Source organism: Gracilinanus agilis, chromosome 6 (assembly GCF_016433145.1).
Source record: "Gracilinanus agilis isolate LMUSP501 chromosome 6, AgileGrace, whole genome shotgun sequence".
Taxonomy (NCBI): Eukaryota; Metazoa; Chordata; class Mammalia; order Didelphimorphia; family Didelphidae; genus Gracilinanus; species Gracilinanus agilis.
Genome location: NC_058135.1, coordinates 35,614,998 through 35,630,010, shown reverse-complemented (window position 1 = coordinate 35,630,010; position 15,013 = coordinate 35,614,998). Strand labels below are relative to the sequence as shown.

The following is a 15,013-nucleotide window of genomic DNA, read 5'->3' as shown; positions in this document are numbered from 1 at the left end:
AGGAAGGAAGGAAGGAAGGAAGGAAGGAAGGAAGGAAGGAAGGAAGGAAGGAAGGAAGGAAGGAAGGAAGGAAGAAAAGGGGTGGGGGAATGGAAGATGGCACCAAGAGAAACTTAAAGGAATAGGTAATACTTAAAACTTACTCTCAAAGGAATCAATTCTGAGGGGAAAGAGCAGCTAGATCCATTGGAGTAGTAAACTCTATCTTACACTACAGGGAAAAGCAGAAGGAAAAAACCAAGGGGGGAGGGGAGTGGGGCAGGAAGTATATAAAGGAAGGGAAAGAGGGGGGGAGGGAATCTAATTGGCCATAAATAAATAAATAGATAGATAGATAGATAGATAGATAGATAGATAGATAGATAAATAAGCAAACAAATAAATAAATGAATGAATGAATGAATAAGTAAATAAATAAGCAAGCAAGCAAGCAAATAAATAAGCAGATAAACAAACAAGCAAACAAATGAACGAATAAGTAAATAAGCAAGCAAGCAAACAAATAAATAAATGGGTGGGTGGGTAGATGAATAAATAAATAAATAACAAGAGGGGAACAAAAAGGGAGGGGGTGGAAAGGTAAGTGAAATAATGGTAGGAATTAGGGGGACTGATTAAAAGCAAACCACTGGTTTAAAAGGAAACAACAAAAGAAGAAAAGGCAGAATTAGGAGAGGACTTCAAAATGTTGGGGAATACAGAGATGACAATCATAACTTGAATGTGAATGGGATAAACTCTCCCATAAAATGGAAGCAAATAGCAGAGTGCATTAGAAACCAAAAGCCTACCACATGCTGTCTACAAGAAACACATATGAGACATGTAGACACACAGGGTGAAGGTGAAAGGATGGAACAAAATCTATTGGGCTTCAACTGAGAAAAAGAAGGCAGAAGTTGCAATCCTGACAACTGATAGGGTTAAAGTAAAAATACATCTGATCAAAAGAGATAGAGAAGGTAATTACAGCCTGATAAAAGGCAGTATAAACAATAAGGAAATATCCATACTTAACATATATGCACCAAATGGTATAGCATCCAAATTTCTAAAGGAGAAACTGGTAGAGCTCAAGGAGGAAATAAATTAGTAAAACTATACTAGTGGGAAACTTAAACCTTCCTCTATTAGATCTATAATCAAACCAAAAAATAAATAAGAGGTAAGAGGTGAATTAAATCCTACAAAAAATAGAACTAATAGATATATGTGGAGAAAAATAGGGACAAAAAGGAATACACCTTTTTTTCAGGAGCATATGGCACATTCTCAAAGACTGACCATGCACTAGGACATAGAAATATGGCAAACAAATGAAAAATAACAGAAATAATAAATGCAACCTTTTCAGATCATAATGCAATAAAAAATAATAATTAGTAAGAGCATATGGAAAGGCAAATCAAAAATTAATTGGAAATTGAATAATATGACTTCCCAATAGGATCAGGAGTGAAACAAGGATGCCCATTATCACCTCTATTATTTACCATTATACTAAAAACACTAGCAGTAGCAATTAGAGAAGAAAAAGAAATTGAAGGTATTAAAATAGGCAGTGAGGAGACCACGCTATCACTCTTTGCAGATGATATGATGGTCTACTTAAAAAATTCCTAGAGAATCAACTAAAAAACTAGTGGAAATAATCAACAACTTTAGTAAAGTTGCAGGATACAAAATAAATGTACATAAATCATCAGCATTTCTATATAATGCCATTCAAAATCACCCTAGACAATATAAAATACTTAGGAATCTATCTAACAAAACAAACACAGGAATTATACAAAAACAACTACAAAACACTTTCCAAACAATTAAAACTAGATCTAAACAATTGGAAAAATATTGATTGTTCATGGGTAGGATGAGCTAACATAATTAAAATGATCATTCTACCCAAATTAATTTACTTATTTAGTGCCATACCTATCAAACTACCAAAAAACATTTTTACTGAGTTAGAAAAAAACTATAACAAAGTTCATTTGGAAGAACAAAATATCAAGAATATCAAAGCAAATAATGAAAGAAAACATGAAGGAAGATGGCCTAGCAGTATCAGATCTTAAACTGTACTATAAAGCAGTGGTCATCAAAACAATATGGTACTGGCTATGAGACAGAAGGGAGGATAAGTGGAATAGACTTGGGATAAGTGACATCAGCAAGACAGTCTATGATAAACCCAAAGAGCCCAGCTTTGGGGACAAAAATCCACTATTTGCCAAAAACTGCTGGGAAAATTGGAAAACAATATGGGAAAGATTAGGTTTAGATCAACATCTCCCACTCTACACCAAAGTAATTCAGAATGGGTGAATGACTTGAATAGAAAGAAGGAAACTATAGGTAAATTAAGTGAACACAGAATAGTATACTTGTCAGATCTTTGGGAAAGATAAGATTTTAAAAGCAAGAAAGAGTTAGAAAAAATTACAAAATGTAAAATAAATAATTTTGATTACTTTAAATTAAAAAGGTTTTGTACAAACAAAACTAACACAACCAAAATTAAAAGGGAATCAACAAATTGAGGAAAAAATCTTTATTCAAAAAATTCTGACAAAGGTCTAATTACTCAAATATATAAAGAGATAAATCAATTGTACAAAAAAATCAAGCCATTCCCCAATTGATAAATGGGCAAGGGACATGAATAGGCAACTTTCAGATAAAAGAAATCAAAACCATTCATAAGCACATGAGAAAGTGTTCTAAATCTCTTATAATTAGAGAAATGCAAATCAAAACAACTCTGAGGTATCACCTCACAACTAGCAGATTGGCTAATATGACAACAAAGGAAAGTGGTGAATGTTGGAGGGGATGTGGTAAAATTGAGACACTGATGCATTGCTGGTGGAGTTGTGAAATGATCCAACCATTCTGGATGGCAATATGGAACTATGCCCAAAGGGCTTTAAAAGACTGCCTGCCCTTTGATCCAGCCTTACCACTGCTGGGTTTATGCCCCAAAGAGATCATAAGGAAAAAGACACGAACAAAAATACTTATAACTGCACTTTTTGTGGTGGCAAAAAACTGGAAAACAAGGGTATGCCCTTCAACTGGGGAAGAGCTGAACAAATTGTGGTATCTGCTGGTGATGGAATCAAAGGAATAACAAACTGGAGGAATTCCACGTGAACTGGAATGACCTCCAGTAATTGATAAAGAGTGAAAGGAGCAGAATTAGGAGAACATTGTACACAGAGTCTGATACACTGTAGTAAAATCGAATGTAATGGACTTCTCTACTAGCAGCAATGCAATGATCCAGAACAATGCTGAGGGACTTATGAGAAAGAAAACTATCCACATCCAGAGGGAGAACTGTGGGAGTAGAACACAGAAGAAAAACAACTACTTGAACACATGGGTTGAGGGGGATATTATTGGGGATGCCAACACTAAACAATTTCCCTAGTGCAACTAGCAATAATATGGAAATAGGTCTTGATTAATGATACATGTAAAACCCAGTGGAATTGTGCATCAGCTATTGGGGGAGGGGGTAAGAGGGTGGGTTGAGAAGAGGGAAAGAACATGAATCATGTAACCATTCATTCATGAACCATTAGAAAATAATCTAAATTTAAAAATTAAAAATTAAAAATATACTATATTATAAAGTGGCAAAAAAAGAAAAAGAAAAATATATGATCAATCATATAGTGCAATATGAGTATGGTTTGGGTTTTGATGTTAAAGGATTGCTCCACTACAAATATTAATAACATGAAAATAGGTTTTAAACAATGATACATGTATAACCCAGTGGAACTGCTTGTCAGCTTCGAGAGGTGGGGAAGAAAGAACAGGGGGAGGAAGGGGATCATGAATCATGTAACCATGGAAAAATATTCTAAATTTAAAAAGGGTGGGGAAAGTATATTGGGTAGGCACTTTATAGATAAGGATCATACAGGATTAAACAATCGGTTGTGACCCATACCATATTAGACACCCTAATATGTAAAGGAAATGCAAAACCTAAGACTTTCCTGCCTTTTAAGGTTGGGGGACTTCAAGGGAGTAAACAAACAACTGGTAGGCACAAGTATAAGGGCTATTAATCTTTTTTTGTATCATAAACACCTCTGGCAACCTGGTGAAGGATGGACCCCTTCCAGAATAAATTTTCCTTGTTTTCTCTTAAGAGAGCAGGTGTTTAAATATAAAAAATAAAAAGCATCAGATATCAAGGAAACCATATAAACCAAAGTTATACCAAAAAAAGTTTATGCTTCCTCTAGATTAAGAATTGCTACATCAAAGAAATAAGATAGAAATTATGAACATATTGTGTACAGATTATCCCAGTTAAGGTAATATGAGTGAATGGATACAATCAATAAGTAAACATTAATTAAGCACTTACTATGTGCCAAGCACTAACTAATCCCTAGGGATATAAACAGGCAAAAGATATTTCCATGTCCTTAAGAAGCTTAAAATCTAATAGGGGAAACACACACACACACAGAACAAATAATTAAAAGAGAGAAAACACTAGAATTAAGTTGGGTTAGGGAATATTTTTCCTGTAGAAAATAAGATTTTGATTAAGACTTAAAGGAAGTTGAGATTCCAAAATTTGAGCTTTCTTTTGAATTTTTTCCAAGTTCAATAATATTTTTCCAGTTATATGCCAAAGCAATTTTTAAAAAATAACTCTTATCTTAGAATTGATACTGAGAATTACTGGTTCCAAGATAGAAGAGTGGCAAGGGCTATGCGACTGGGGTTATGTGACTTGCCCAGGGTCACAGAGATAAGAAGTGTCTGAGATCACATCTGAACCCAGGACCTCTCATCTCCAGGTCTGACTATCCACTGAGCCACCTAGTTGCCCCCAAAAACAATTTTAACATTCCAACTTCTCTCCTTCCCTCCCTCTTTTTCTTCCCTCCCTGAGATGGTATGCAATTTTACATAAGTTATATATGTACTATCATGAAAAACATGTTTCCATATTAATTGTGTTGTAGAAGAAGACTCATATAAAAAATGAAGAAAATAAAATGAAAAATTATATACTTCAATCTGCATTCTGATTTCATCAGTTCTTTCTCAAGAGAGGAATAGCATTTTCCCCAAATTTGAACATTAATAACAGTCGAATTCTCTATAGGCTTAGGCTGCTAACTCTTGGGATGTTTCTACCTCTGTAGCCACAGCCTTTTTACCACAGGGATCCCACCATTCCTACATTCCTACAGCTTCTTCCACCCCTATAGTCCTCTCATCCAATTGGTAAGATCTATGCTGGAACTTCCAGGAAGTGCCCAGGCCATCCAAGCTCTCTTCTCTCTTCACTAGCCTCCTTGCTTCCAGCCTCTCCTACCATTTTAGTAAGTGTTCAATAACTTCCCTCCAACACCCACTATTTCTGTCCACTAAAATTCTAGCCACTACTCCTTGTCCTTGAGCTATATTAGAAGGTAGGAAAGGAAACTGTCATCCAAACTGTCAAAGAGAAGGATGGGTCACATTACCTAATTCTAGTCTAGAAATAAAAGGAGCCTAGTTTGAACTCCTGCCTATCACTGAGCAGAAAGAATGATTCTCATGAGAGGAAACAATGGTAACTAATTACTGCCAATGCAAGGATCTTTGATGATAAATATTCAAGGTATAGCAAAACAAGCCCAACCAGGCATAATCTCCAAATAAAATGATGGCAGCTAAAAACAGTCACTTATTATGGCAAAGGGGACAGGAAAAAGCTGGAGAAGTTTAACCGTTTCACCAAAATTAATTACTGCCACAGGGAGAGGATAAGGAAAGATTTTTTTGCAAATTCATTTCAATTCAAAGCATTTATGTATTACTTACTATGTTCAAGGCACTCTAAATTTTGTTGGTCAATCATTTTTCAATTATGTCTAACTCTGTGACTCCATTTGAGGTTTTTTCAGCAGAGATATTAAGTGGTTTGCCATTTCCTTCTCCAATTCATTTTACAAATGAGGAATCTGAAGTAAGCAGGTAACTTGCCCGGGTTCACCCAGATAAATAAGAGTCTGAGGCCAAATTTGAACTCAGGTTTCTTAACTCTGGGCTTGGTACTTTATCCACTATACCACCTATTTCTTCTCTAATACACTCTAATAAAGACAATGGTCTAATTTCTGATCTTTCAAATTCTACTTCTCAAAAGAAAAGGAATATTGCATATATGAGCATTATCATCCCCATTATTTCTTCATTTTATTTTTTTAAATATGTAAGCAAATTGGGGCTCAGAAAGTTCAAATAATTTCCAAAGGGTCACATTGTTAGTAACAATAAGTCTTGAGGGCTCACTGGATAGAGAGCCAGGCCTGGAGACAGATCTTCCCTGGGTTCACATCTGGCCTCAGACACTAACTAGTTGTGTGACTCTGAGAAAGTCACTTAACTCCAACTGCCTAAACCTTACCACACTATTGCCTTGGAATTGTGAATATTAAAATTAATTTGCAAAAGCTAAGTACTATATTTTATAAAGTTTTATTAATAAAAAAAATAGAGTGAAAAGGTGCTAAACTAACTTCAGCAGCTCTTGTGAAGAGAGGAAGAATAAGGAGTTTCAGAACTTATAAACCAATACGTAAAGATGCAAATGTACACAAAGGGAAAAGCATTCTAGGTAATACAGAAAGGAATTTTGGATAATGTAGTTTTAGGGGTTCAAGATATTTCTAACCACACAGAATCAATACTTAGTATCAATTCTAAGAAAGAAGATAGAGCCTTTTTTTTTTTAACCCTTAACTTCTGTGTATTGGCTCCTCGGTGGAAGAGTGGCAAGGGTGGGCCAATGGGGGTCAAGTGACTTGCCCAGGGTCACATAGCTGGGAAGTGGCTGACGCCGGGTTTGAACCTAGGACCTCCTGTCTCTAGGCCCGACTCTCAATCCACTGAGCTACCCAGCTGCCCTAGAGCTTTTTTTTTAAAAAGCAATGAAACTCCCCCACTTTCTCTTCTTCCTCCTCCTCCCTCCAGCCCTTGGCTGCAAACTTCGGCTCCCCGCCGCTCTGGCCCTCGCGACAGACCAACGCCCTGGGCACGATGGCCTCTCGGGCTCCCGGCCTGGCTCCTGCGCCTCCGCTGCGGCCGGTCACCCACCTGCTCTTTGACATGGACGGCCTCCTTCTGGATACGGAGCGACTCTATTCAGTGATATTCCAGGAAATCTGTGACTGCTATGGAAAGAAATATACGTGGGATGTGAAAGCTATGGTTATGGGTAAAAAGGCGTTGGATGCAGCCCAGGTTATTGTAGAAGTCCTGGATCTTCCATTAACCAAAGAGGAACTGTTGACAGAAAGCAAAAAGAAACAAGAACAAATATTTCCAACAACTACATTTATGCCAGGTGTTGAGAAGCTGATTAATCATCTACATAGACACAGTATACCTATTGCTGTTGCTACTAGTTCAGCTGGATTGTCATTTGAATGGAAGACAGGAAGACACAAAGAATTTTTTAGTTTATTTAATCATCTTGTTCTGGGTGATGACCCTGATGTGAAGAGTGGCAAACCGGAGCCTGATTTGTTTCTAACTTGTGCAAAGAGATTTTCCCCTGCTCCTCCTGCTGAAAAGTGCCTTGTGTTTGAAGATGCTCCAAATGGAGTTGAGGCAGCACTTGCAGCTGGAATGCAGGTTGTTATGGTTCCAGATGAACAATTAAACCCAGAGCTTACAAGAAAGGCAACCTTGGTGCTGAAATCACTGGAGGACTTTAAGCCAGAGTTGTTTGGTTTGCCACCATATGATTGAAAGATAATTCTAATGATGATCTGTTTTGTAGCATTATTCCCCTACTTGTTATCTTGGATTTTTTTCCATTTTAATGAGGAACTGATAAGAAAGGCAACATATAATCAAAAAAAAGTTTGTTAGCCAATAATTTAGCCACTCCTTCCCATCATATCATGTACTGTAATTTCCAAGTAATTCAATGAATTCATCCTGCCCTGACCTCTTTGAGGTAGAATAAACAATGAAAATGGCCAAGATGAATCAAAAGGCAATCATAATTAACATCTAAATAATCAGGAGTTAACTGCACTAATCTAAAAAATACCCTGCTACCTGTGATTTACGTTTTCCTACCAAAGAGAGAGCATGTCTAGGCTTACTTAGAAAATATTCAGTAAAATCAATGAAGAGAATTTATTTTAGTAAATGCCAAATTGCTATTACAAAAAAAAATTAAACTTTTAAAAAATAAAAAAAAAAAAAAAAAAAAAAGCAATGAAACTATCCATGGCTTAACTGGTCAAAGGGGCTATGGCAGAAACTGTAGATAGAAGTTCCTGTTTCCCCAATACAAAGAAGAGTCAGGAGCCCTCAAGCTTGCCATACCCTTCAGACCAAGAGGGCAACCATAGCAAATACAAGAGAATTGTACTCATCTGAATCATTGCTGTATCCTTGCTGAATATCCTTTCTAAGTAAGTAAGGTTTTTGTTAAACACTGAATGGTCTAGGAGTATCTTCTGACATTCCAATCCAGAGACTTAAATGATTGCATTCATCTAACTCAGTCCTTGTCCAGTACGAAAGGACAAAATGAACATGAAAACAGGCTACATTGGAAAGACAAAGATGCTCTTTCTTATGATCTTTGACTTTTCTTTTGTGCTAAATCTGTGAGGGCAGCCAGAGAACAAACTTGAAGTGTCACTTCCACTATTCTAAATGCAAATAGTGATTTGGCCAGACCAAGAAGGCTACTGACTTTAAATAGAATAAGTATAAAGCCTTCTCATGAGTCACCCTAAAAGAGCAGCTAACTTTTCAGTATGTTAATACTTTTATCAATAAGATGATCCAAGTTAATAGCAGCTGACATCACTTGCCACAAGACTGCCAAGCCTTGCAACTGGTGACGTAAGACACTTATATGACCCTGAGCAAGTCACTTAACTTCTGTTTCAGTTATTTCAACTGTAAAATGTGAATAAAAATAGCACCTACCTCCCAGAGTTGTGAAGATCAAATGTGAATATTATTTGTAAAACTTTTAGCACAGTATCTGGGACATAACAGGGGCCTAATAAATAGTTATTTCCATTCTTCCTTCTAATTGTTTCTACCTTCACAATCCTTCTTGCATGCATTCCCTCTCCTCTCCACTCATATGGCTGCCACCTTTGGCATAAGTCCTTCACCACCTCACTCTGAAATTGTGGTCTCTTTTCCTTAGGCACCCTCCATTCCAATCCTTCCTCCATTCAGCTGCCAAAGTAATTTTCATAAAGCTCAGGTTTAAATAGGCTACTACCTCCACTCAATAAACCCAAGCAGCTCTGTGGTCCTTAAAGTATCACACATAAAATGCTCCATTTGGCATTTAAAGCCCTTTATAAACTAACCTTTTCCTACTTTTCCAGACTTTTTATGCTTAATTCTCCCCTATAAGTTCAATGAACCAACACTTGGCCTTCTTGCTGTTCCTAGAACATCTCTTTAATTCCATGAATTCTCATGGGTCAAACCTTATGTCTGAAATGTTCTCCTTCTTCACCTTCACCTCCTGGCTTCCTTCAAAAGACTCAGCTCAAATCCTGCTTTCTAAGTCTTTCCCCCATTGCCTTCCCTCTGAGATTACCTTCCATTTGCACTATATATATATGCTGCATTTATATGCTTATTTGCATGTTGTCTCTTTCCATTAGAATGTGAGATTCTTGGGTGAAGAGATTATGTTTTTTGCTTTTCTTTGTATCATCAATACTTGGCACACAGAAGCATTTAATAAATTATTGATGGTTATTGGTTGGTTAGTAAGTTATTAATTGACTGCTCAATAAAGCAGCAGCAAAGCCAAGACAAGAGAGAGATCTCCTCACTTGAAAGCCATCACTCTTTCCATGAAATAGGAGACTTCAAATGAAAGGTCAAGGAATTCAGACTTGGTGCTATAGGCAATTCTCTAAAAGAAAAACACAAAGAACTGTAAGTAATGAACCTGAAATAGTATTAAAACCATTCATGCATGTCTGATCTCTAACAATGATGCTCATGAATGTTTCCAAGTTTGAAAGTTCCCCCTAGTTTATGGACAATTAACTTTTGCCCTTGGAAAGCCACGGAGTAAGGTGGAAGAAGAGAATAAATCAGAGAGGGAAAAAGGGACTCAGTACTCACAAAGGAAAAATGCATGAATAGGTAGCACTTGGCAATGATCTGACCATTCCTTACTTTCTGTAGTCCCTTTATTAAATTGGACAAAGCTGTTGAAATCACCTAACCTTGCAAAACATGTGTTCTTCCAAACAATCATATCTGTTCAAAAAGAAATGATGGGTGTAACTGCTGAGTATCAGCTATTAATATATTAGATTATTAGAGCTATTGAAGAGATATTTGGTGAAGAAGAGCCAGCAGAACTTCATCAAAAATGGGTTAGATCAGATTTTCTTTTCTCCAAAGTTACCATTCCCTTTTTTTACTTCATTTTTTAAATTCTTTTTAAAAATTGAACTTTGGGGAATAGTGAGGAGGTTTAGTGGATTGAGAGTAAGGTCTAGAGAGTAAGGTCCTGGGTTCAAATCTGACCTCAGACTCTTCCTAGCTGTGTGACCTGGACAAGTCATTTAAGCCCTATTGACTACCCCTTACCACTCTCTGCCTTTGAACCAATACCTATTATTGATTCTAATATGGAAGGTAAGGGTTTTTAAAATTAAATACAATAAAAACTGAGCTTTATTGCTATCTTTTGTTTTTATATCACCTAGATTTTCTTTTGTGTCCCTCCCTCCACCCAGAGAGCCATCTCATATAAGAAAGAATTATTTAAAAAAAAAAAAGAGGAAAGGAGAAAAAATTTTGGATAAGCAATCACTCAAAAAAATGACATCCAAAAAAATGGCACCCTGTTCATTGTCCCCCACCACTGGGCTCTCTTTCTATCTCTTCAAATCAGAGTGGCATTTCTTCTCAGAATTTTTTCTTTGGAACTAAGCTTATTCTTGATAACTTTGCACCATTAGCTTTCAATTGTTTAGTTGTGGTGCTTTCTTTTGACAGTCTTGAAGTCACTGTATGTAATCAATGAGCACCTAACTGACAAATCCAGTGGTCTTTCTCAGACTTTATCCTTCTCAACTTCTCTGCTAGTAGATTGGCACTATGGTCCTTCTGGATACTTCTTATTCAATGGGTTTCTATCACAATTGTCTCCCATGATTCTCTCTCTTCCTACATTTCCTTCTCCATCTTCTTTGCTGACACATTATCCATAATTTCCATTTCTACCTTCCCAACATCTCTTGCAACCAAGCCTTCTCTCTTTCCTCACATCATTCATTTTCTCGCACATAAATTATTGTAACAGCCTTCAATTGGCTTTCCTTCTTCTCTTCATTCCAACCCATTCTGCACAGCTGCCAAATTGACTCCTTAAAGATATGATCAAATCACTTCTCTTCTCAATTAACTTCGTGGATTTCTAAATAAAATCCTACCTTCTCTGCTAGCTTTTAAAGAACTTCAATACTTAGCTCCAACTTGTCTGAAATGTACTTCCTCTTCATCTCTGCTTCAAAGCTTCCCTCTTCCTTTTAGATTCAGCTCAAGTTCCATGAAGCCTTCCTTTTTTTAAATTAAGTTTATTAACTTAATTAATTTAAAATATTTTTCCATGGTTACATGATCCATTTTCTTTTCCTCCCCTTCTCCCAACCCCCTCCCATAGCCAATGAGTAATTACACTAGGTTTTACATATGTCATTGATCCAGACCTATTTCCATATTATTAATATTTGCACTAGGGTGATCGTTTAGTCTATATCCCCAATCATGTCCCCATCGAACCATGTGATCAAGCAGTTGTTTTTCTTCTTTCTACTCCCACAGTTCTTTCTCTGCATGTGGATAGCATTCTTTCTCATTAGTCCCTCAGAATTGTCCTGGATCACTGTATTGCTATTAGAAGAGAAATCCATTATATTTGATTGTGCCACAGTGTATCTGTCTTTGTGTATAAGGTCCTCCTGGTTCTGCTCCTTTCACTCTGCATCAGTTCCTGGAGGTCATTTCAGATCACATGGAATACTTCCAGTTCATTATTCCTTTTAGCACAATAATATTCCATCACCAACAGATACCACAATTTGTTTAGCCATTCCTCAATCAAAGGGCATCCCTCCATGAAGCCTTCCTTGATTCCTCCAAGTGTTAGTGACCTCCATCCCAAATAATCTTGAGGGTTTTTTAAATATTTTTCCATGGTTACATGATTTATTTTCTTTCCCTTCCCTCTTCCCCCCCAACTCCCAGAGGTAACAAGCAATTCTACTGGGATTGTGTTATCACTACATGTGTTATCACTTGATACCTAGTTCCATATTATTCATTTTTGTAACAGAATAATCTTTTAAAACCAAAACCCCAAATCATATGAACAAGTGATAAACCAAAATATTTTTCTTCTGTGTTTCTACTCCCACAGTTCTTTCTCTTGATGTGAATAACATTTTTTCTCAGTATTGTTCTAAATCAGTGATTCCCAAAGGGGGCGCTACCGCCCCCTGGTGGGTGCTGCTGTGATCCAGGGAAGCGGTGATGGCCACAGGTGCATTTATCTTTCCTATTAATTGCTATTAAAATTTTTTAAAAAATTAATTTCCAGAGGGCTAAGTAATATTTTTTTGGAAAGGGGGCAGTAGGCCAAAAAAATTTGGGAACCACTGTCCTAAATCTTTGCATTGCTATTAGTAGCAGAGTTGATTACATTTGATCATTCCACACTGTTTCAGTTTCTAGACAATATTCTCTTAGTTCTGTTCATTTCACTCTGCATCAGTTCATGGAAGTCTTTCCAATTCATATAGAGATCAAGCAGTTCATTATTTCTTATAGCACAATAGTATTCCATCACCATCAAATACCACAATTTGTTCAGCCATTCCCCAATCGAGGGATACCTCCTCATTTTCCAATTTTTTGCCAACACAAAGAGCATGGTTATGAATATTTTTGTACAACCCTTTTCTATTATTTCTTTGGGGTACAAACCCAGTAGTGGTATTGCTGATCAAAGGGCATGCATTATTTTAAAGCTCTTTGGCCATAATTCCAAATTGCCTTCCAGAGTGGCTGGATCAATTCACAACTCCACCAGCAATGCATTAGTGCCCCAATTTTATCACATTCCCTGCAAAATTTATTATTTTCCTTTACTGTCATATTAGCCAATCTGATAGGTGTGAATTGGTACCTCAGAGTTGTTTTGATTTGCATTTCTCTAAACAGAAGGGATTTAGAACACTTTTTCATGTGATTATTGATAGTTTTAATTTCATCATGTGAAAACTGCCTATTCATGTCCCTTGACCATTTGTCAGTTGGGGAATGGCTTGATTTTCTTTGTACATTTGACTTAGTTCCTTATAAATTTGAGAAATTAGATCTTTGTCAGAGATTTTTGTTATAAAATTTTTTCCCAGTTTATTGCTTCCCTTCTAATTTTGGTTACATTGGTTTTGTTTGTACAAAACATTTTTAATTTAATGTAATCAAAATTATTCATTTTTCATCTTGTAATATTCTCTATCTCTTGCTTGGTCTTAAGTTCCTTTCCTTCCCATAGATCTGACAGGTATACTAGTCTATGTTCATCCAATTTACTTATAATCTCCCTCTTTATATTTAAGTCATTTACTCATTTTGAATTTATCTTGGTATAGGGTGTGAGGTGTTGATGTAAACCCAATTTTCCCCATACTGTTTTCCAATTTTCCCAGTAGTTTTTGTCCCCAAAGCTAGGGTCTTTGGGTTTATCAAACACTAGCTTGCTGAGGTCATTTACTCCTAGTCTATTCCATCGATTCACCCATCTATCTCTTAGCCATATTGTTCTGATACATAGTACAATTTAAGATCTGGTACTGCTAGGCCACCATCCTTCACATTTTTTCATTAGTTCCTTCTATATTCTTGATCTTTTGTTCTTCCAGATAAACTTAGTTATCTAAATAATCTTGTTTTTACAACTTCATATATATTTGTTTTTATTAACTTTGTGTTTATGCTGCATATGCTTAAATTGAGACTGAAATTAAATTTTCCTCCATTAGAATATAAGTTCCTATGAGTGGAGCTGGTTCATTCTTTGTACTCCTGTCCCCAAAGCCTCATATATAGCAACACAAAATAAATGTTTGCCATTTCCCTGACTGACTTGTTTCCTTTTTAAACAGGGTAACCACAAGCTAGTAGAACAGGGGAATACTACTGATGTTTACTTTGATTTTAGCATAACCTTAACTAAAAATCTCAAACTATTCTTTGTGCAGGAGATAGAAAGATGAAGATCAGATGATGATTCAATTAGATCAGTCTGGAATGGACAAGACTCCCAACTTATTCAGATGTCATGTAAAGGCTCTATTTCAACTTGTAAGGAGATCTCCAGTGTAGACATATTGAGGGGACAACAAGGTGACTCAGTGGATAGACAGCCAGGTCTAGAGATGGGAGGTCCTGTGTTAAAACTGGCTTTGGTGACTTTCTAGCTGTGTGACCCTAGGCAAGTCATTTAAATACCCTTCTTTTGCCTTTGAACCAAATACACAGTATTGAATCTAAGAAAGAAAGAAAGAAAGAAAGAAAGAAAGAAAGAAAGAAAGAAAGAAAGAAAGAAAGAAAGAAAGAAAGAAAGAAAGAAAGAAAGAAAGAAAGAAAGAAAGAAAGAAAGAAAGAAAGAAAGAAAGAAAGAAAGAAAGAAAGAAAGAAAGAAAGAAAGAAAGAAAGAAAGAAAGAAAGAAAGAAAGAAAGAAAGAAAGAAAGAAAGAAAGAAAGAAAGAAAGAAAGAAAGAAAGAAAGAAAGAAAGAAAGAAAGAAAGAAAGAAAGAAAGAAAGAAAGAAAGAAAGAAAGAAAGAAAGAAAGAAAGAAAGAAAGAAAGAAAGAAAGAAAGAAAGAGAAAGAGAGAGAGAAAGAAAGAAAGAAAGAAAGAAAGAAAGAAAGAGAGAGAGAAAGAAAGAAAGAAAGAAAGAGAGA

General features: G+C 36.2%; 2 protein-coding genes across 3 annotated transcripts in view; one reads left to right on the top strand and one right to left on the bottom strand.

Annotated features, from left to right (window-relative positions):
- The window catches only part of FRAS1 (Fraser extracellular matrix complex subunit 1), a 545,529-nt gene that overhangs the window by 406,093 nt on the left and 124,423 nt on the right, over positions 1 to 15,013 (bottom strand). The window lies entirely within an intron of this gene.
- On the top strand, positions 6,974 to 8,208 carry LOC123251326 (pseudouridine-5'-phosphatase-like). Of its 2 annotated transcripts, XM_044680565.1 has the most exons (2): positions 6,974 to 7,243; positions 7,373 to 8,208. In XM_044680565.1, the coding sequence occupies exons 1-2, from the start codon at positions 7,066 to 7,068 to the stop codon at positions 7,777 to 7,779; spliced, it is 585 nt and encodes a 194-aa protein (XP_044536500.1). In that variant the 5' UTR covers positions 6,974 to 7,065; the 3' UTR covers positions 7,780 to 8,208. The 2 variants fall into 2 exon arrangements, with proteins under 2 accessions (XP_044536500.1, XP_044536499.1); XM_044680564.1 differs by having other exon boundaries at positions 6,974 to 8,208.